Source organism: Falco cherrug, chromosome 3, assembly GCF_023634085.1.
Source record: "Falco cherrug isolate bFalChe1 chromosome 3, bFalChe1.pri, whole genome shotgun sequence".
NCBI lineage: Eukaryota > Metazoa > Chordata > Aves > Falconiformes > Falconidae > Falco > Falco cherrug.
This window is the reverse complement of record NC_073699.1, coordinates 121527037-121550380: the sequence shown is the minus strand read 5'-3', so window position 1 is coordinate 121550380 and position 23344 is coordinate 121527037. Positions and strand designations below refer to the sequence as shown.

Below are 23344 nucleotides of genomic sequence, written 5' to 3'. Positions count from 1 at the left end.
TTGAGACACTTCTGGTAGCTGCTTAGTGTTATGTAGCTCATTTTGAGGCCAGACTTTTCCCCTCTTGGTTAATGCTGAACCATGCAGGTCCCTTTAATCCAAATCGTGTTCATGTAGACTAGCAAACAGAATTGCTCTAAAGATTTTGCAATTTGATATTCATCTCAAGTCAATTTATATTGATGGATTATTCATTTTATTTCTGTATCATGAAATGAACTCTGAATATTAAATTTACCATAATCGCTGCTGCAGCTGCTGCTTATAAATATGTCTTAAAATACACAGTAGAGTCACTTTGATTCAATAAATGTTTATTTCTATTCAACATTTCTCCCATTCTTCTGCAGAAATCCAAAAGACAGAATTTCTAGGGACATAGGAGCAGACAATTACCTGCGCAGTGCAATAACCATGCTAATGCTCGATATTTATGCACTCGTTTTCAAAGGATTTTATCTGTCATACCATCCTTGATTTCTCCAACAGAAGTGCCTGTGCTCCTCTGAGCTTTGCTGTCTGACATGGTGCTAAAATGCACACCAAGTGTGTGTTTCAGAAATACGAGACCCTCATACCCTGAATTTAAAGGTTAAGCTCTGGACAGGAATGGTTAAGCCCTTACTCATCAAAATACATATTTCACTGCATGCATTTGCTCAAAAGACTCAAACGCCTTTCAGAAAAAAACTTAAAAGCTGACTGGTTGTAGAAGCTAAGGTTTTCATGGTACAGCTTGCAAAAGTCAGAGTTTGTCCTGCCAAATTCATGTTAGTTCTGACATTAGTTCCTGCTGCTTAAAGGAGTGAGGTTTGCAGAAATTATGGTAATTTCAGTGGAGATAAATTGACCTCATGCCAGGCAGAGAAATAGGTTTTGATTAGACGATCAGTAGGAGTGAAATCCTCAGTTTAGTTTTTAAAAAGCCTATGACTAGCACAGATTAGGAAGCAGCGTTGCTGGTTACTCAGGAAGATGCGATTAACAGGAGCTGCATAGCAGTAGCATCAATCAGAGGTTGAAAGTTCAACCTTCAGTGAACTCTGCTCTAGCTATTTTTCTTAAATATTTTCTTCTTGATGTAACTAGAAGTTGTCAGTCAACACAACAGAAAATGTAAAAAAACTCAAATATTTTGTACAATTATGCATGCAGCAAGCTACCGGCAAGCAGTAGTACTGTGTATACAATCTACAAACTTGGCTTGTTTTTTAAATTACCAGTGGGATTTACTGAGCAGATCAATTCTGAAGTGACTGTAGGCTCCAGCGTGCATGTAGGGATGGCTAATTACACTGTATTGGGCTTGCACACTTTGTAAATTAAATGAGATTGTAAAAGGGGATAGTAGTGACTGTATGATTTTGGCTCTCTCTGGTGCCTTTCATCTGTCTATGTTTTGTGCTTTCAAAAGCTGCAATAAATAAACCTCATGCTACATCTAGCAAGTCAATTGTTTTGTATTCCTCAGTAAATAAGGGACTGAACTGGGAAGGTTATCACTAGCATTTTTACGAGCATGTAGCTCATATCAGGAGGTGAAGTGACAATGGCCAAAGTCTAATTTTTGAAGGTGCTCAGTGTGTCTCCTGCCACTGATTTCCTCTGGGCACAGATGTCTCCATGCCCAGAGACACAGCTCAAGACTGTTTCTGCTGGAAACTGGTTCCTGGCACTGTTCTGTCCTGGGCTGATAGCCCTCTCCTGAGCAGTTCCTGGGCACATTTAGGGAGATAGGACAGGACAGGGACCATTCCCAGGAGGACCTAGGAAGGGTTAGGTCGGTCTGGTGGTGTGGATGTGGGATCATCTGCGCGAGCTGGCTCCGGGGGCAAAGAGCAGTCCCGGGTGCAGGTAATGCTCCGAGCTGAGCTTCTGAAATTACTGGGAAAATTTGAAATGTTTGACCTCAGTTTTGTAAAGCTACATCTCAGTGAGTCCATCTCTTCTCCTGCTGAGAATCTAAGGGCAGTACTGGCAGCTGGCTGCTGTGGAGGCCAGGTTAAAGCCCTCTGAATTTTGCAAGTCTGGGTTTGAGCTAATCACTCTTTGGCTTCCCCTATAACCATGGGAGACAAAGAGGCACCTCTTGTGTGATTCATCCTCCCTTAAGATAAGTGTCTAAGGTAGGGCAGATGAATCACCCTTGAGAGCTGCCACTCTTTCCAGCAACTATGAAGTGTAGAGGGTGACCAGCTCTGCTTTTGACTTCTGCCAGTTCTTTGGCTTCGTTCACACCAAAATCCCTCTTCATAACCCTGGTCTCTCAAATGCCTTCAATCTGTTCCCATAAATTATATATAAAGCCAGGACAGGGGTAATTCAGTTGAACTTCAAAGATCTTCTTGCACTTGGGTGAGAGGCAATCTGCAGTCCTCTTTCAGAGCTTTGGAGGCCCCTGCTAGTTGTGCTGTTAGGTCGTAGAGGGGCAATGTCCCAAGATCTCATTCTGGGTGTGGAGAGCTCCCCTGGCATCATGCAGAGCTGGAGAGGCAGCTGTAATGTTTAGGTCCATATACTATAACAAATAACATTAAATATGCTAGCTGAGATGTCAGTGCATGACTTAAACCTTGGTCCAAACAAGGGGTGGCAATTTTAACAGTGAAAAAACAAATTCTACCCTGGGAACATCTGGAGAGGTTGAGGGTTATTTTCTCCTGTTGGTTTTGTGGCTTTCTCTGTGCTGTGCCCTTGGCAACCAAGTTTTGGTGAAAGGAAATCGCCCGAGAGCTTTGACTGTCAAGAGATTTATATCAAGTTTATGTGGCTAAAGTCCAAATTTGTGTGAATGTGCGTGTATGTGGGGGAAACCCAAAGGTTGAGGTTAAATATATGAATTCTACAGATGCCTCCTCTCTAGACCTTTGTAGATGCATATAATAGAGAGAGGATTATCCAAGGACAGAGCAGTGGATTTGGGAACAGAGACCTATGGTTCTACCACATGTTCAGAGTGACCCCAGCCAAGACACTTCTCTTTATGCCTCAGTTTTCCAGCTGGCAAGAACTGGATAATATTGAGCCACCATATGCAGGGGGTGATTTAAAAACTTGTAAGCAGTCACAGTAAATATAACATAACCAGCAGGGCTCAAAATCCAGAAGCAGAGGCCCTGGCTGTTGAGAGGATGTCCTAATTACTGCACTTAGCTGTCAGGAGCAGCATGTGCGGTAGGTTGCTGTCTCTTTCTGAGGCTGTTTGGTCTGTGTCTGTCTTAGAGTGATTTTGTATGTAATCATTGATTGTTTTGCTCTTTTGGGGAGATAGGTTCATTTGCCTTCGCCCCTTTCTAATGAAGGTCGAAAAGATATAACTAGAGCTGAGAAGGAAGAGGATAAAAGAGGAAAATTGGAAGAAGAGGCTCTTGTAACCAAAAGAGGGGAGCCAGTCAGGATCAAGATCTTTGAAGGAGGGTAAGTGTCTCATTTTATTTCCCTTTCTGTGTTACAGTTGCATAGGAGTTACTGATAACAATGATGGCAAGTCAGTGAAGGTGCCATGTGGAGGTGAGCAGAAGTCCAGGTATGGTTGGATTTCAGCTTACTTTCCACAGCCACTGTAAAAAACTGGCCCTCAAGATCAGTAAATACTCTGGACTGCATTAATTTTCTTCTTTTTTTGAGTTGTGTTTAAGCTAGCAAGCACCTCGATATCTTTTCTGAGCGGGTGGTTGAGCGAAGACAGCTGAAGAGCACAAATGCATCTTGTAGCTGTCTCTGATGTGACAGAAGTGTGCTCGGTATCTTTTAAATCCTTCCAGAGCCACCTTCTGAAAATGATGTTCCTGATGGTTGTTACCATTACAAGGAGGATCTGGGGAGATCTTTTCTGATGCCTGGGGTTTGGGTGGGGGAGAAAAGAAGGATTATATTAATGTGATTTTAATCCCACCCAACCAAAGTAGCTCAAACCAGAATGGATGCAAGATCTAAATTTGATGTATATCTTAATTCTCAGCTCCAGATAATTCAGAGTACTCTTCAGTAAATCAGCACTGGTCTGATACTTCTGTTTATCTTTTCAAAAATAAACAATCAGCTAATAAGTAGCATGTCTGTGGGGTACAATTAAAGATCATCCTTCCTGTGTGTTGCAGAGGGGGCCAAAGACATGTAAGAAATCCCTAGCAGGGTTCATCAGTTCTGCTTTTGCCATTGGGTGGTCTTGTTTTTTGTATGTAAGAAAAAGGCTTTAATTAGTCAGTAGTTGTGGTTTTCTGCTGTTACTAGTTGAAGTTTGCTAGTTTTTAAAAAAATATTTCGTTAACAAATGATCAAACTAGCTAATAAAAAAATTAAAATACTCCTTTGGGAAAGGAAACCTGCTGCTTTGTTCAAAACTCACCTCCCACCCAGATGCAGGTGCTGTGCACCCAGTGCAGGTTTAGATGCCTGTCAGCAGTGAGTGGGGAACGCAAAGAGCTAAAGGAGTGCGGACCCGTGATGGGTACGACCAAAGTGATTGAGGGAGGGAGCCAGGAAACAGCAAGAAAGCTACAGACGGATGGGTACGATGGGTTCGGGGTGTTGCCATCACCCTCCTGTAGCAGACAGGGGCCATGGGGCTAACTGCGCACTGGGTTTCATTGCTCTAAAGCCCATGAGCAGCCTCAGTTTCCCTCAGCTGGGCTCTCCCAGAGCTGTGGCCGTTTCAGGGGGACTCGGGCTCCTTCCTAGACATGGTGAAAGAGGCTCAGTTTTAACATGAATGAAAGTCACCCTGCCCCTCGCAGAGCAGCTCTGCAGAGGCTCCCTGGGGAGAGGTGTTGGGTGCTGGCTGCTCCCCAACTGTTCCCCATCAAGACGAGCTGCATCCCCACATCCCTGTGCTCACATGGGGAAGCTGTCTGTGTCCCTGAGCCCAGCACAACGGATGCAGAGTCACGTTTTCTAAACAACAGACACAAAATAAAGCAACTTTTTCAACATGTTCCATGTAAGCCAGCATCAGGGAATGTATTAGTCATTCTGAACGTATGCTATGTTTTATTTTAAAGTTCCTGTAGCACTGACCTAAGGCAGCCGTCCTTCTGGATGTGAGACAGAATACAGTAGCTGTTTAACACCAAGCACAGGCACTAATGCAACACACCATGTCACAGAAATAAATCTCATATCTAAATTACATGCCATACACACTGCTAAGAGGTCAGGCAAGACAGGCTGTTCTCCCGAGGTGCTTTGGTGCATACCTGGCGGTCCGTGCCTAGCTCCCGCAAGGTTTCTCATGTCAAATTGTTCAGCCTCAGCAGCTTATATCTACGAGGATATTTCCTTGCAGTAGAGGAACAAGCCTGCAGATGAATCTGCATGGTGCCTAGTGCTTTGTGCGAGATACTGAAAGGATCAGACCCCTTTCCTGGCCATCTCTTGAAAATGTTTTACAAAAAGTGCGTCATTCTCAAGACATTATTTCACTGTCTTCCCCCCACCCCCAGCCTCCTGAAAATTTCCTCCTTGTCTCATTTTCCCCCTTATTTATTAGTTTCACATGGTCTGCTTCTGGCTGGACCCATCCTTCCAGTGGGATGCAGTTGGTTTCAAATCTTTTGGAGCCATCCCATGCTTTGTTGCCTCAACCAAGGAGGGAGACTGTAAAGAAATGCAAGTGTTCTCACAAAAGGTGAACTTGCTGCAGCTTTATTAGCTCCTTCTTCCCCTCAGTTTCTATTTCTTTAGAGCTCTTGCCTTTCTCACTGCCATTTTCAACACTTGCTTTTTCCCTCTACACAGTCTCCTGGCTCCATCAATCCTGTAGCTGCCTTTCCCCTGTTGTTACATTGCTTGTAGCACTGCCAGGACCAGCTCGCTACTTTCCCTGCTGCTGTCCAGCCTGCTGGCTGGAATCATATTTCTTGGCTTTCAGAGAAGACCAGAAAAGACAGATTTCATACTTTCATTATACCCAGTGCCCATTTTTAAGGAACAAACTGATGAACCTGCCAGAGTCTCTCGGAGTGGGTGGGGCAGTTTGGCTTCCCTTGCAAAGTCTCTCCCATTTGAAGATGTCTCCTGCCTGGCCGTGAAGGTGGATAGTTGCTTTGTTGTGTTTACCTGCTGGGAAGTGTTTTGGAAACAGCTTGCAGATTCCTTGAGCCTTGAGGTACATTCGTACCTGGGTGTAGGGTCCAGGCTCAGCAATGCCATGCATGGGGTGTGCTCAAGCTCAGTTTTTCCCTCATCACTCCTTCCCTGAAGAATGTCAGTCAGCTTCCTGTGGTGCCATCTCAGGATGTGGAGTGGTGGCCCCTGGGGCTGTCAAAAGGACCTGGGTGGTGGGAGGTGTTTGGCTCCAGCTGAGTTACCCAGCCATTGGAGCATCTACCTCCCTTGGCCCCCTGTAGTCCCTTTGTATTGTGCCTCTGCTTCCTGGGGACTGCAGGAGTGTGTGGGTCTTTCTGCCTTGACTTTTCCACAGTTAACTGTAGACAGGATCCGCAGAGTTTTCTGTTGGGCTCCTGTTTAAAGAGCAAATTTCTCTTAGAGAGCAAGTCTTAAGGTCATTCCATATGCAGTTTCAGCAGTGGCTTTTTACTTGCACTCCTGACATTTTTTAAGACTGCATATAGCTCCATTGCAACCAGCATTTAGCCCCCACCCCACTGGGACACCGCATGTACCTGCCTGCAGAGGAGGTGGGAGTCGTTTATCACCCCACGCACAGGCTGGGCGCTGCACAGTCTCCTCAGCTTGTGTCTGGGAGAGCCACGCCATTAGGCAGCCAGGTCAGTGTTTGTACTCCTGAAGGAATTGATACAAATATCCATTGGACTTGTCCTGAGGGATATTGTGGTGGTTTTGAGCAATGAAAATGACCTTTGAATGTCAAGCTGGCCAGTACTGCTTCAGGAGAAGTGCTGTGATTCCTTGGTGGCTCTGTGTCACCTTCATCAATCCACTCTGGTACTTTGGAGGCACCAGGCCCATTCTGAAATCTTACATCATGAAACTGTAGATTGGTATTGACCTGATTTGAGAGTGAGGTATGCGATGGTATCATGGTCTTGTCAGGGAAATGTTGCCTGTTTACTGTGCATTAGCATTACCATGATGAAATCTGATAGTAGTGGGGTAGGTACAGTCAATGTATGTTCTTCTGTTTCATAGCCAAACTCTCTGGGCTTTCAGGGGGCCCATCAGGACGGCTGTCTGTAACTGGTGGGGAAAGCAATACTAAGATACAGAAGGTTAAAGGCCACTAACCTTAACCGACATCCCCAGCCCAGGGTTATGTGATTTGAAAACTATGTCAAAAGGAAGGCTCTCTTTGAAAAAGTGTGTGGCTGCAACCTCATGGCTGCAGACCTGAGTATCCTTGCATTCGCACCTTAAAAAATACATCCCCTTCACACTATCCCATGTGTACAAATCCACACATGAGCAAGAAGAGGCCATGGTGATGTAGTGTATCGTTCGAGGGAGATGCTTATAGTGCTGTTGTAACCGAGGCTGCTCTAGGCATTGGTTTGGTCTGACTCAGATATGAATCTGAGTCCTTTGCTCTTTGTCCTCATCAATAAGTAACAGAGAGTTGCAGGTTCACCAGCTATGGGATCTTCTGAACTGAGGTCCTGCACCCCTACCTTAAATCACTGCTCCCTTGAGCCTGGGCAAAGCCGCTTCTGCCTGGTACAGTACAAGTGACGGGGGAGTTGAGCATGGTCTGTCCATTGCGTTCCCTGGAGACCCCCAGGGCTGGAGGGGCAGGGGCTGCTGTGTGGCGCTGCCCTTTGCCTCCATGCTGTGGGGCTGCTTCTGGGGCTTCGGGCAGGCGAGAAGATGAGGGAGCTCTACATCTACCTAACTTGGCCTCTCTAGCGAGAGACTTTCCCCTTGGTTGAAGGAAAATGGAGAAGCCTTGGGACCGTGTTGTCAGAGTTGAACATGACTGCTAATTAGTGGATGTGTATGGAAAAAAAAAAACCCACCAAACCTTTGGGGGACCCATTAGCTGTATGCAATCCTCCCTTCCCCCAGCTATCCTCCCAGTTCTTGCCATTGTGGACTCACTGGGATCTGTGGTTGGCTTCTCTGGGGTGATCTCACTCCACTTCTATGACTGGCCACAGAAACTGCAGCTCCCACCACCCGCTGACACACACCTAATGGAAAATCCCTGGCACAGCAATGTGAGAGTTTTATTACCCTGGAGAAAGCCTCTCTGTTAAACAAGCAAAGTTTCTCAGCGTGTAACTCTGCATCGGACCCGGTTCGGTCAGGGGATTTCCTTTGCTGCTTAGATGAGTTCTAAGAATTTACCGTGTTTATTTTGAGAGAAGTCATTCTTTATCCCAAAGACACTAACTTCAGCAAGCGCTTTAGCAGCAAGGGAGGAATCCGAGTGAGCCCCCATCTGCAGCACATCCAGCTGCCGCGTGTGCCAGCGCGGGTGAACGGCTGCTGCTCCCTCATTTACCTGCAAACCTGCCCGAACCCTGGTGGTGGGCTCACCTCGCAGCCCAGGGCACTGCCCCACATGGGCGTACATCTCTGCAAAGCAGGGCTGGTGGTAAACAGCAATATTTTACTCTGTACTTTGTTCCTAGATATAAGGAAATAATGCCTGTAATTTGCATTTTTAAGTGAAAGGGGTTTTCCTGAGACAGGTTGCTTTGCACAGGAGGGAGAAATTGGTGTTAAAATGTTTCTGTTGAGGTAGTGGTGCCAGACTGACCACTTGGCATTAATTTGAGCATCTCATGGGGTTTTGTTGCTGGATTTTCCCTGTCCTGAGAAGCGCTGAACAGGCATTGCTGTGCTCCATTTGGGCAGCCCTGTGGCTGCACAGCCCTGCGGGACATCTGGTCCTGCATGTGTCAGGCTGTTCTCTGAAACATGATGTTTAATGTCTGAAGCATCAGCTTGTGCACAGGTGCTTATCCTGCTTCTGTAAAAAACCTGTAAAAAGAAAAAAGTGTTTCTTATATGCGAAATTGTGTGTTTGTTTTTCAGATAGGACTTTACACCAAATGGAGAGGAGAGCTTTCATGCCGCTGGCTTTGGCACTACCAGGGCCAGCCCTGGTGCCTAGGCAGAGCTGAAAATGATTAACCAGCTCTGGGAAAAGGGAAGAGCATACCCTGGTTTTTTTTATGCTCATATGAAAAAAGACATGTCGTGTTAGGTACTGGCGGCTCTCCAGGAATCCCTACCAAAGTAGCCAATCTCCATTTCCCTCTAAGAGGTTGGCTTTCTGGTGGTCCATGCCCAGGGGGCTGGGGGATAGCTCGAAGGGTCATGGTGCTCACACTCACCAGGTTCCATCCTCATGGGCACTGGGTGCTGTGCTCTGTGCAGGGGGAAGGACAAGCCTCATTTCTCGTGCCCATATAAAAGAACATAAGGTCTCTGTTGAGCACCATACGTTTACACTCTCTTTCTTTTTCATAGCACAAGCAAAGCAAGTTTTCTGCTTAAAAAGCTAACAATCCAAAGGAGACAAGACACAGGGTGGTAATTTAAGGAAGGACAGATTTGTGAATTTTACTGATGCTGACAAGATGAAAGGAGAAATTGTTTGAAGAGACAGGTTTGCAGGCAGTGAGAAAGGCAGCTTGAAAGATACATTCAGGAATAGCAGCAGAGAAAAATAGCAGCTAGAGAAAAAATATTTTCAAAATGAAAGGAATATGTACTTTTTGCTTTGAAAATCATTGCATTCTTATGTTAAAATATACTTAAAAGCTACTGTGAAGACAAGGTTCAATTCAGCTTGAAGCAAATGCTTTTTTCTCCCCATCATATGTCTTCATGAAAATTTGGATTTTTCTTTCTTTTTAATTTTGGGTTCAATTGAAAAAAAAAAAAAAATCCCCCTGGCAACTCAGGGAGTAGCCAAGCTGAAAAATTTGTTCTTGTCAGTGGTGTGCTCAGGAAATCTTTGCTTGGATCAGGAGCAGCAAGGCAGACGGCAGGAAACTGCCTACGCAGGAGGAGGGAAGGGAGAAGTTTGCAGGTGGAGTCAGTGCAGAGAGCAGGCAAGTAAAGGTGTAACTTTCTTGGCTCCAGCTTTGGGCACCTCAGTCTGTCTGTTTGCTTTGAGCTGCTGCTGAGATGTGTTAGATAAGAGCTGGTGTGTCTGGGAGAGCTGACAGATTTGCTTTCGGAGGGAAAGTGTAGGACGGCTCTGTAACGGCGCCAGTTCCCGGACCTGCCACTCAGCAGATGGTGCTGCGTGCCAAGAGCTCTTGTATAAGTAACCTTGTATAATATAGAAATAACCTGGAGTTATTAACTTTAAAACAGGTTATTAATTTCTCTTGGGAGTAGCTTCTGGTTGTATAATCACTATTGAAGCATCATGCAAGATCCCAAGTGGTGTATCTTTGGGACAGAACTCAGGGCTTGAAGAACTTTCTATTTTCCTTGCTCTTATGACAACACCTGCAACCTGTAAGTTGATTCTATCCCTGAATCCTCCAGGATCCATGCAATGCGAATCAGCCTCATTCACATTGAGTCTACTCTTTTCTATCTCCTTTGGTTGCCCCTTACAGATGCCAGGTACAAAAAAAAAAAAAAACCACCCACAACAAAAAGCCCGCATTAAATCCTGCTGCATATGTTTCAGTCAACTAAGCATGGACCGAATCTCATTACCATCCCAGTCCCGGTACAGCTGGATGGAAAGGTACTTGCAGTCCACGGAACCCTGTGCTTTTCATGCTTCTGGTGCGGTGATGCTGGGCCATCCCTGCACCACCACCACCTTGGCTCCAAAAAGCAGGACATCCCCATGTGCCTACAGCTCGGAGCTTTCCTTTAGTACCAGCTGTGTTTGTGCTGAGCAGTTCCTGAACATGCTGTTCCCTGGCCTCCTGTGAACGGTGGTGGTTAGAGCAGAGCAGTGTGACTTGGGGATGTTGGACTTGTGACTCACAGTGACTCTTGGATAAGTTATTCTCCTCTCTACACTTCAGTTTCCTTGTTTGTGAGAGGGGACACACAAACTCACCTGCTCCAAAGCTTGATTATATTATGCCTTTAAAATACCTTAGTATTCCTCGGTGGGAATTGTTAATGTTTCGTCTCCTGAGTATCTTGTCACTTCACTTGACAAATTGGCTTCATTCTGCAGCTTATTCCTGCTTTCCCAGGAAGTTTGACAAACACAGAAGGAATTAGTCTAGGTTGTTGTCTGGTTTTCTTTATTATTTTTCCTTAATTGTTTTTGCCTGTACAGCCAGCCCTCTTCCTTGACATGTCCTGCTGGCAGGTGCCCGTCGTGCAGCTTGATGCTCATTTCCCACAGCCAATTATTAAAAAAATGTTATCTCCAGTTTCCCATCTGACCTTATGTGGGATGCTCAGCTTTCTGCAGGGATTTCTTTCCTCCTAATTAGAGATCCTTGTAAGCATCCAGCCAGCCAACCCGTGGGCTTCCCCAGTGTGAGATGGTTACAGTGGGGCAGAGGCAGTGTGGTCCTCAGGTGGAGGATGGTGTACCTCCTGAGCCCAGCATTCCCAGTAGGGTTTTCCCAGCCTCTTATTCCACTCACTAGGACTTTTATCTTCTGTGGTTACACACAGACAAGAATTCCCATTTGCTTTCAGTTCAGATAATGAAAAATACAGACTTAATGAACAGTATTAAGCAAGAAAATGTCTTTGATACCTTGCACAGGTGCCTGGGTTACCCGGCAAGGGCCAGCCTGCCTTGCTAGCATTGTGCTGTATCTTTTTTTGGGAATGAATGGTGCTCCAGCTGCCAGACTTGTCAGTGTCCTGTTGTAGCATTAAATTAATTAAAAATATACTAATAATTGCATTCATTCCAGCAATTACTTTGCTTATAACACTGTGTAGATCCAAGGCTCAGTCCAGGTAGATAAAGAGAAGCAGCCCCTTTCTGCAGGCTCTGAGACTGACAAGCAAGTACATCCCTGGGGTAGGACAGAGCATGATCTTCCTTCTTCAGTGGAAAGATGAGTTCAGGTCCCTGCAGAGGCAGAGGAGGAGCACTGTCTTGCTTGGGGTACCCCTTCCATGCCCTGCCAGAGATCTGTGACCCTGGCCATCACCCCACTTCTCTCTGTCATCCCTTTGCAAAACTGTGGGCAAAGTGGAGATGACAGTAGTGGGTGTTTCATTTTCAGACCCTGTTGGGGCTGTTTAGACCATTCCACGAGTCTGCAGCATTGCCTCTTCCCTGAACCTATGTGCAACTTCGTCTCATTTCTGGGAGTGTAGTTTGCTCATGAAACCCTACATGCACTACTCTGGGGTCATTCTCTGTAGTGAAGGCACAAAGTATACGCACTCTGAGAGGGGGAGAAGGTAAACATGGGGAAGATGACACTGTCATCCCAGGCAGGGAGGGTCTGAGGATGTAACCTGTGTGCTGGTGGGAGTTTTATACCAAAGAGTTACAAACCAAACTGGACAAACAGCATTTGGGCCAAAATGCATCAGTGGGCATTACAGGTCCAGTTGGCAGAGCAGAGCTGTGCCTGGGAGCTGGCAGAAAATGTGACATCTATGAGCAGCTGAAGGGACACAGAAGAGCATTTCACAGTGCCTTGGTCACACAGGTAAGGGGAGGCCAGTGGAAAGGAAGAACGTGATTTGATCAGACAGACAATTTTGGCAGCTGAGCAGGAATGCAGAGGGGTAGAAATTGGTTAGAAGGTAACATTGCAATTATCCAAGCAGGAGCAGATCAGGCTGTAAGATCTGAGCTCTCACAACAAAGAGGGAGAGCGTGGGATGGAGAGAAAAATGGTATGAGTTCCTGCCAGCAAAAAAGTGAAGAGAAAGAGAGGATGAGGGTCAGAGATTATCCTAGGATAGGGAAAATTACATACTCATTGGACTTGGCGCATGCAGGCACCAAGTGAGTAACGGTCATGTCTGTTTGCATTTCCAAGAGTTTCGTAAGAGTAAGCATTTTTTTGCAGTTTAATAAAAAGCAAGCTGGACACTTTCCTTTGTCAGGGACTTGAAAACAATAATGTAAAAACATCTGTGTGAAGTCCTGAAATAAGTCCGTGATCACCTGGACTGTCCTTCTGCATCTTGAATTCATAGGCATGACACAATGTCTTATTCTGAGCCACTGCTTGATATGGGCCAAATGTCTGGAATAATAAGCTCTCCCCATTCGCAGACTATTTATGGGCTTGTGGCAAACATCAAGATTATAGGGTTGTCACTTTATTGATTCTGTGACACAGTTTCTACAATTAATTCAGTGGAAAATTTAAGAAGGCAAACGTTTTTACCAGGTTTACTTAGGATTAGCCAGTTCTTAACATCTGCATATCTAGGCAGCCTGTCTTACACAGAAGTGTAATTTATAGAAGTCCTTTAATAGATTCCAAGTACTGTGCAATCAATTAGAAGCTTGATGTTCAAATAGACAGACCCAGACCTGACTGCCTGTTACTAAATCCATATTCCACTAGGTACGTGGCAGGAAGATGACTGAGAATATAATTCTGCCCTGATTTTTGGGGACTTCCTTTTCTGTCCCTTTCTAATGATGAAAACGTTACTTTTGAGGAGACAGGTCTCTTCTCAAGGCAGATGTTAATCTGATTCCTGTTTGGTGGTTTTTTGGTTTTGTTGTTTTTTATGTTGGTTTTTTTTTAGTCTTCCCAGGTGTAGCAGTTGATTTTTCAATTCTCTTTAGTATTGACCACCAGAGGATGCTGATGATGACAGATGGGATGTGACATTCTTGTGAACAGTCTACATGACGGAAATGATAGAAGTCCAAGAGTAAAGTGTGCCTGAATTGGACTTGTGAAAAGTGACATGCATTTGGGAGCATGAATCCCATGAAATCCACCCACTGTGTTTCACCTAGAGAGGGACCATGTCCCTGAAAATCAGGGAATTAAGCACTCCCCACTCCCAGTTTGGATTCTGAATTTTATTTTTGGAAAAGTTTTACTTTTTTTTGTATAATTTGGAAGTTAGTATATGAGTCATACTGTTGGTGAGAATGCTTGTAAGAACTGAGTAAAGCCTGTTACATCCTTAAGTGGTGGGACTGTGAGAGCCAGACTCTACATTTAAGAAAGATTTTCCAAGTCTTCCCATTTTGTTGCTGGAAGGAGAGCAGCTTAGCTTGTGTGCTTTGTCCTGATATAGCCCATCATGTAACTGGATCTTTGATGGTTTTTAATATCATTGTTCATCTGCACAACTGATGGAGGTGCAGTGCCATGGAAGGAAGGTGAGATCATTCCTCCTCGTGGGACGCTGCTGGGCTTGCTCAAGGAGAAGAGGCTTGAGAGGCTGTGGGACGTGGCAGGAGCAGATGGAAAGAAGACCATCAGGACCAGAGGGAATGAACAGTCTGCTGCTGCTCAGAAAGTCAGCAAGTTGCTGGAGGCAAGGATCCAGCTGCAAAGATGTGCTGGGCAGGGCTGCATATAAACTTGTTGTTGTTGTTGTTGTTTTCTTTTTTTAATACTCCATCTTCCCAAGGTGCTTTTCACTATTTAAAAGTTATAATTCCTTTTTTTTAATGATAAAACACGTTTACCTACTTTTTAGTTGTAGTCCTTTTTTTTAGGAGGAGATCAGTAGGGATGTGCTGCAGGCAGATGCATCTTAGGCTGTAGCCAATCTGAGTCCCATGATCTCTGGACCATGAAGTGCTGTAAGGCAGCTGCCAGCCCAGCTCAGTTCCTCCAGGATGGAGGAGTGGGGAAAAGCCATGGTTACTCACTGCAAGTGCTTAAAGCAATTTCCCCGTCCTGAAGGACCTGCTGCTGCATTGGATGAAAAGGGAGGTGGGGGATGTGGTGTCCCTCCTTAGAACCATGTGAGACATTCATGTGTATGTGTTGAAAAATACAAATCCAGACTGACTGTAGCTGCATGCTGCTTTATGTGTAGAACCTCAGACAAAAGGCAATGTGACCTAATAAGATATTTTTGTGGGGTTGTTTTGCTGCTTGTGCTGGTGTAGAGATAAGGCTGAAGAACTACAAGATTTTTAAAAACTGGAAGCAGGGAGGGGAGATTACAGGCAGGGTCTTGGCTGACTCTCCCGATAATGTTCACCTGGCATCTGTGCACGGTGGTTCAGTTTCTTGGAAGTTCATGTGTTTCTTAATTCTTGGGTGCTTTTGTCTCTAAACTTTATTCAGGGCTTGGTGTGTCAAACAGGGGAATAATCAGATGCGTGCAGCCAAGTTCTTATAATGCTTATTCTTATATGCTCCAGCTTCTTGTGGACCCCAGACATGATTGAATTGGTTTGTGTAACTCTTGGTTGGGTTAGCAGCACAGTAGCGGCACTTTCAAAGAGCAAATATTTCTTGCAGATGTTTTAGATCAGCAGTTAAACCAGTGGTTTTCAATGTTTGTGAATTTCTTGCCATTCTTATTTAAACAAACTATTTGATGGAAGAATTATGTGGTTTTCAAGGTTGCAAGAGGCTGAGCACTTACACCGCTCTTCTGAAATCCAACTGTATGCATTTCAGTCCCCTTACAAAACCAACGGGTGCTTCCAAGTGTGGGGTTATCTGCAAAGCATTGGCCTGAAGTGTGCCAGAGCAGCCTGTGCCTGCAAGCTGGTTTTGATAAAGTAAGAACATTTCCCAAATGTGAACCTTCATTACTAAAAATATAGCCCCTCTGCTTGGCAAGAGAGCTGCTATGGGGTGAGAGACCTGGCAGCTGGCAGTTAACTGGAGCCGGTCACTGGGGGGGACACTGTGCTCCATGAGGTCCCTGCGTTGGGTGTTGCAGGGGTAGAATGCTGCTAGAAAGAAGCAGGAGATAAAGAGAGCCTTGGGTGGGTTTGGCTAAAGAATGATCAGTTTTTCACAAGAATTCAAAAAAGCTGAGTGATGTTGGGCCTGTGCTTACTCAGGCCATGTACAATGTAGGGGGGAAGCTGGTTTTTGCATGGCTCTGTTCTTGCCTTGGCTTGTGGGTATTTTCCCTCTTTCCCAAAATGTTACAGTGCTGAGCTGCAGTGAGATCTCCTGTGCGTGTGGAAATGTAGGGTCACAGTACAAGTAAAGGATAATTAGTCTATTCACGCTGGTTGTGAATGGTTTTGAATTTTGGAACTGAGAAATGCTAGTTGTGCTGCAGAGTATCACTAATAACTATAACCTATTATGAATTTAGCTCTTTATGTGTTGAACCTGGAGTTAAATTTGTTGATCTGAAAGCTGAGTTCATCACTCAGAGGAGGACTTAATCTTCCGAGGTGCTGAGTAACGGGCAGAGCTCCTTGCAGTCATTAAGAACTATGATTATTTGTACCTGTGCAAATTGGTCCTACATATGGGTGTCACTGTATGAGTTTAAGAAGCTCACTCACAGCATCCAAGAACTGTGGCCCTACTGCATGGTTGTACCATTAGCGCCGATGGTAAATTAAGAAGATGCTAATACATTGCAAAGGGTACTTGCAGGTGGCAGCAGCCTGTAAAAAAAAGAAGAGCCCTGAGGGATCCCGGTCCTGCACTGTGAACACCTGCAGCCCGCAGCTTGGCTTCACCAGCAGAGTCAGCGCGGAAATTCCTGACCCTGTGCCGCTGGCCATGATGCATCGCTCTTGCGCAGCGCAGCAGCCTCCAGGGTGCTTGGGCACAGAACATGCTTGGGTCTCTCTGCAGAAGCTTAGGGCATTTTTTATTTCTTGCAGTGAAAAGCAGTGAGTTAAAATTGTTTCTAATTCTGACCCCCCTCCTTCAGAAGAGGGCTTCACGGTCCCTTTCCTGCACAGCTCAGAAATGCTGGAGAGCAGAGGACGTGTCAGCAGCAATGGCAGCCAGCTATTTTTGCACAGACAGTCTCTGCAGCCTTCCTGCCGTCTCATAAGAAGTGTGAGTCGTGTCACCAGAACTGCCGAAGCCTCCAGCAGCCAAGGTCACATCTGGAGCAGTGGGTTCAAAAACTGTGCCTGGGATCAGATGGCTTCAAGTTCCTCTGCAGATGGACCTGTCAAGGGAACTCCCAGCTGGATGGTGATCCCACGAGTGCTGGTGGTTGTTGGCAGCCTCCTACTGCTTGATGTTTATCTAAGAGAGCGGAAGATGAGTGGTTTTGAGGAGGAGTTGCCTCGCATTCTTGCAGGGTTTACTGTCGCATCATCTTCAGGCAGCAGCATGTCTTCCAGCAGAGTCTTAGTTGGAAGCAAGCCCTCATGTCCCATACGAAGATGTGTACCTGAGAGACCCCCAGGAGTCTGTGTGTGTGTCCCTGGCTTGGGAAAAGTGCCATAATCATAGGATAAGCAAGGATGGCTGGTTTCATAACTTTCTGGAGACAAAAATGAATATATTCTGGTCTCAGGAAAACTGAGCATGATACACTGGTACATTTGACAGTCTCCCTTGCACACATGCAAAACAGAGCGAAAGCATTCTGGGCAGGGATTTCTGGGATCTTTCAATCTTGTTCTTTCAAAGGGAAATATCCCAAACTGTTAGTGCAGAAAGGGGTTTCCTGAAATACATGGAGAATGGTCTTTACTTCCCTGGGTACAGCACACTCTGAATAGGTTGAGTCTTGTCTGTGAGCCATGTGATATTGAGCTTGTCAGGATCCACTTCCAGGTGGCAGCTCATCTCAGAGGTGGGACCAGAGATCTCTTCCCCATTCCCTGGGGGTTAGTCTGGCTCCTGGCACCCCAGCTTTTCTGCTGGGTTGGCATTAGCTTCTCCAGTGGCAGGAGAGGGCTGCAAGCTGCTTGCCATTGTCACGTAACTGATCGCTCTGTGGAAAGGCAGCACAGGTGATGCAGCCTGACTTTTCTTCTCTGATGAACATGTGCAAAACCAGCAGCTGTAAATACAATGGTGCCACCAGAGTATTCCTGCCTGTGGAGTGTTCCTGTCCGCGTGGCTAATTTGGCCTGGGTTGGCAGCGTGGAGATGACTAAGGTGAAATGAGGGGAATCCTGCCCTAAGCATCAGCTCAAGTTCAACCTGGAAAAAACATGCTGTGCTGCAAATTTTCCATTCTCAGCACCTTTCCATGACAGCACTCAACACCACCACCTTCCTGCTGTTCTCTGGGGAGCTCACTCTGTGCAGGGCATTTCTGTGGTATGTGTAGGCTCTTTGCACTTCACCAGCTCTTCATGTACAACTCCTGAATACCACCTTTCCTGTCCATATATAGGAGCAAAATTCATCAGATGCTCATCCAAATCCTTTGCTGTATCCTGTTCTGCATGCTGACAGTGGCAATCTGGGTCTGTCTCAGTCCATTTTGGAAAATAGAAGAAAAAGTAATTTCCCTAGAGCTTTGTCTACACAGAGCTCTCTTTGCATCCTCTTACACTGCCTGCTTGCCCCCTATCACATCATATGCAAACTGCTGTCACCAACAAGACTCTTCACCGCTCAGCACCACCCTGCCTGTTGTCTCTTTTTGATTACAAAGATCTCATATCCTGCCTCTGGATGGTGGCATCTTTTTCCATCCGTTCTCCACTCCCCATGTGTTACGTTTTCAAACTGTTCTTCCCTGCTGGAAAGAGCTCTCTGAAAACATCTGCCAATCTTCTTTTTCCTCCTTCGACTCACCTCTGCTGTGAAGTGTCTGCAGAAATGGTGTTTTTCCAAAACATCGAGGCTGCTGTGCCAGGACATTCCAGCACATCGCAGTGCTGTCCTGCTCCATTCCCATGCGATCTCCCTGTGTCCATCTGCTGTGACTTCATATATCCTCAGGGCAGGAACTCTGTAGGGTACAAACTAGTTTTTTATTCTGCGTGCAGTGCCAGCATAGTGGACTTGTAGGCACCATGCTAAGACAAATAACAGGGTTCCTGTCTTGGGAAATTGTCTTTTTTCATGTGTGCAAGGTACTGACCTGCAGCACTGGGGAGCAAAACCTCTGTGTGCAGAAGGGGGGCTGGCAGGGTTGAAGGGGACCCATTCTGACCTGGGAAGGGAAGGGGAGAAGCCAGTCTGGAGTGCAGAGACATGATCCACGGGAGCTCAGCTGCAGTTACCAGCTTCTTTCTCTTACGAGCTACCAGAAAACCGCCACACCATGACAGCTTTTAGCCACTACTGCTTTGGGCTGAATGTTGAACTACAGACTCAAAGTGAAAGCCCTTCAATGTCATCAGCAGACCTTGAGGCTCTCCAGGGACTTCTTTACATATATTTTTTTTCTTTTTTCTTTCTGTTTAAACACCCTCCCACAAACCTTAGGATCTTCCACCGTTTGCACACACAAACACTGGTACATTTTTCTCTCTCCGTGTTATCTCTGTGAGAATTCCATGGGAAACTTTCCAAGGAGGGATTATTTCACAGTCCCTTTCAACCCACAGGGGAGGCAGCGGGACCCATGGCATTTTCCATCAGTGACTTGGGAGCTGGTCACCTCCTCCCACCAGCGCCACATTCTTTGGAGAGAAATCCAGACTGCCGGTGTGTCTCCATCCTGGAGATTGAGGGACTGCATCCCTGCCTTACTCATTTGCCAGCTGCTTTGCTGCTTGTGTCTCTGATCTCACCCACAAGTGTGGCATAACATCTGGGAACAGACGGACCATCGCGATCCCGCAGCCCTTGCAGGGCCTTGCAGGGGTGGGGAGTGTTGCATCCTTGAAAAGCTGGGGGTCCCTGCTGGAGCAGTGAGACCTGCATTGGCCATTTGTGCTGGATGATGGTCCCGTGAGAACCACTCTGCTACTGGGGCTTATGAAAACATTTGCGTGTCACAGAACTGTTATCTGAGGTTGTAAAACTGAATCTGTAGAAACTGTTTCTAAAACTATCAGGATGTAAGTGAGACTATCTCTGGCTGAAGAATATTTAGGGACTTCTTGAAGAAATTACTTAGGGCATGCACAAATACTGCTTAAGCTACAAAAGAGTCTGCTCTTGGCATAATGGTACTTTTTTATTATTACTGTAATCATTGTACACCGAAACTTCTGCACAGCAATTACCTAATGCATCAGCTAAAAGCAGATCTGTAAAATAGAGGTGGGTTGTGAGGTTTCTTTTCTTTTTTTTTTTTTCTTTTTTAAGTTCAGTTGCAGAAAATTGAATGGGAAAATAGCATTATGAGTTTTCCAGATTTTTGCCTCAATAATTGTGGTATCTAATGTGCGTCAGTTCCAATTTAAAAGATGAGGGTTTTGAACTCTAGGTCCTGCAAGCACAACTTTGGCTCTGCTCACCTCCTCACACATCATCATGGGTAACGAAGGCTCTACCCCTGGTTACCCTTGTGCTGCCCTGTTTCCTTCAATTGCTTTGTATATGTGATCGTAGCTGCCTAAATAGTTGTGCTGATTATGTGTGAGAGCAGGATCCAGCTCCCTCTCTCTGGGCTGTCTTGGTTTTTGCAGCAACAGCAGAGGAGGGAAATGCCAAAGTTTTTTCAGTTGCCAAGTCAGAAATTCTGACTCTAGAGATGCCCTGGGGAGGAGCAGTGACATGGGAAGAGGCACTTTCTGAAGCACTTTTCAACTTGCTGTGAGTGGCCCTGAAAAACCATGGGGTGGTTGAAACTTTGCTGAATACTGCATGGCTGATGGAGGATGGTCCTTAGGGATGCGGGATTTTGTACAGAAGTGGGAATGGTAGTCACCAAACTCCTTTCAGAGTGCCTGGGCTGGAGGAGTGAGCTGCCTAGCTGGCAAGAAGTCAGTCACTTGGTCCATGATTCATTTACGATACATGGACCCAGTTCACACCATCCACAGCAAGCCCTGGCGCGACCCTGCCTGCCCCCGTGTCTGGGCTTTCACACTGGCTTGAGGGCTGGTTGGATTGGGGCCCCTGTTTTGGCTGTAGAAACACTAAAAGCATCCTGGTGTTCACAGATTCTGTGGGAGTGATGATTTACTGCCTCTTGCCAGCTGTTTCACCATGCAGGTCCTTCCCACCAGTCAGTCGTTATTAGAGTAGGGTTTAAAATCTGCTCATCCCGCTAGTCCAGATGTGTGCTGGAGGGTTGAGACACTTCGCTCCAGCTCATCTGGAATCTCTTACCTGCTAGAACCACTCTGACATTTGGTAGGACAAAATGTTCTTATGCAGTTCTGCTGTGTTTCTGCTGTCCAGTTGGACTGATGGTATCTCAGGCCTCCTTGGGACTAGCCCTCATTTCTTTGCTTGGCCATGACAGGAGACAGGAGGTGCAGGAAACGGGAAATAATTTAATCAGTTCTTACAAATTAGTATGTGTCAGATCCAGTTTGAAGGACGGTTAAGGGCCTGGAATGAGTCTGAGCACACATTTCCTTGAAGCATTTCTCTATCTACCAGAATAAGGTACAGAATTTCATTAATAATTACAACCCCTAGGTCCTGTAGAGCAGAATGAGGGTTGGTGCGATGGTCTTCTTGTAGGTCATAATCTAAGCTTAAGCCATTAGATCCTCTGGGATGTCAAGATGTCATAATAACCTAAGTGGCTTTGGGTATTTTGTCAGTGGTATTTATATCTGGAAATCAGAAATTCATCAACCATCAATACCCAGTGGTGATAAGGGCAAGAACAGACCAGAAAGTGATACTTACTATTTTTGTTAGTAGTGGCTCTCAGGCTGTCTTCACTCTGCCTTTGTATACGGTTTTGTTATCTTTGGGGAAAAATGGAGCAGGCAGCTGCAGCTGCTTTTGTTTACTACGTTTCAATATAGCCAGAGGCACTTCAGTTTCCATGCTATAGAAATAAATCTAGTCTACTAGGCTTTTATTTATTGTTGTTACTTATTAAGAGCTTTCACTGGGGAGTTGGACCTCACTTAGGAAAGTGTCAGACTCAGAGAAACCATTCTATTCCATTTTGCCTTCCAGCAGCCAGTGGCTGGCAGAGCCAAGGTGCATCCCTCAGAAGCCTCAGCTGGCAGGAACCTCCCAGGATCCTGCTAGCGAGGAGATGTACTCTGACATCTTGAGGTCAGCCACAGGTTACACTAGGGAAACACATATTGCAAGAGACTGTGAAGGACTTGGCTGATGCTGCCAGACCCATCCGTACTGCCTTCTTGCCTGAAGTCTTTCTGAAGGTCTTGAGACCCCAAAGGGGACCATTTCTCTTGCAAAACCACCCTGCTGCTTCCAATCAGCTCCCTGGCTTCTGCTGGAGCTTCATGTGGGGTTGGAAGTAGGGTTGTCTGGCCTGTCTTGTGTAGACATTTGGAAATCAAGCATTTGTCTTGAAGAAGTTATTCCATAATGTGCAGGATATCAGGTTCATGTCCAAGGTTCTTTGAAATCAAGGCAATTCCTGTTATTTCAAAGCATAATCAGGCCGCGCTTGGATGGGGCCTGTGTTATTGTTAATGGCAGGCAGTCTTAGATGTTCAGGGTTTATTGTGCCAACAGTTTATGGATGGGTATTCATGCTGCTGGTGAAGAAGTGAGTAAAATTCAATACTCCCTGCAGGGCTCTTGCTGGAGCTGCTGGAAGCCTTCTACACTTGGAGGAGAAGTGTTTGGGTTTCTATTGCTAAGTAACAAAAGGATGGGGATAAAACCAGTTCCTGAACAGCATCCCCCCTCCCATGCCCCCATACACCTCCACTGAGAGCTGAGCATTGCGGCCTCCTCACACCAACTAGAGGGAGACTGCATTCCCCAAGGAGAGCATCTCCAGCATGTAATGGTGGAGGTGAAGGGACTTGAAAGGAAGTTTTCTTTTCTTTCACCCTTCCGTTTGTCCTTATGGATTCTTCCTGTGACGCTCCCCAAGTCTATCACTGACTGAGCAGTGGGAATGAAGATGTAGGAGGTTGCTTTAAAAGCATCCTTGCCAAAGCCTTTCAGAAAGTCTTTCAGAAATAAGCTCACACATAAGGAAGCCCCATGAGACAGCAAGAGGAAAACAGATGTGGCAAAGCAGACATCCATCAGTGAATGGGTTTAGCCTGAGCCATTCTTGTGGCTCATTTGTGTAGCAGAATTAGTCCTTCCTATTCCGTCTGTGCACTTCTGAGTAGTAGCATGATCAGCATTACTAACATTGGCTGATAGTAAAGGAAAGATGGAAGTAACCAGTGACCCCTGTATTACATTGCACCCTTCTTTGAGAGAAAGGAGTAGCATCTCCGTTGTTTGCAGGGAGTTTTTGAAATTTGCTCGAGTGAGTTAGCTGCACCAGAAAATGCCTCTTCTTCACCTTGTGAAATGCTTTACAAGTTTTACTCAAATAAGAATGGCTGGAAATTCCTTTCTCTCACTTGGAGTACTCAGGGGGTTAAGTAGGTGGCTTGGCCAAACAGTAAGTAAACACAAGATTCCTTGAAGACGGGACATACCACCAGCACCAAGGGTGCTCACAGGGGAAGTGGCTTCAGGTTGCCGATGCTGTTAAAATACCAGGTTCTGTAGCTCTGACTGTAGCTCATGGCTTGTCCACTCTAATGAATACCAAAAGCCTCTTAATT

At 45.8% G+C, this 23344-nt stretch overlaps 1 protein-coding gene across 10 annotated transcripts in view; it reads left to right on the top strand.

Moving 5' to 3' along the window:
- Positions 1-23344, top strand: part of HIVEP3 (HIVEP zinc finger 3) — a 114148-nt gene that overhangs the window by 53709 nt on the left and 37095 nt on the right. For all 10 annotated transcript variants that reach the window (XR_008731329.1, XM_055704662.1, XM_055704659.1 and 7 more), the window contains one exon: positions 3272-3417. Coding sequence is in view for 9 of the 10 variants with exons in the window: in XM_055704662.1 (XP_055560637.1) it covers positions 3272-3417 (146 nt within the window). In the remaining variant the exon portion in view is untranslated. The remainder of the gene's footprint in view (positions 1-3271; positions 3418-23344) is intronic.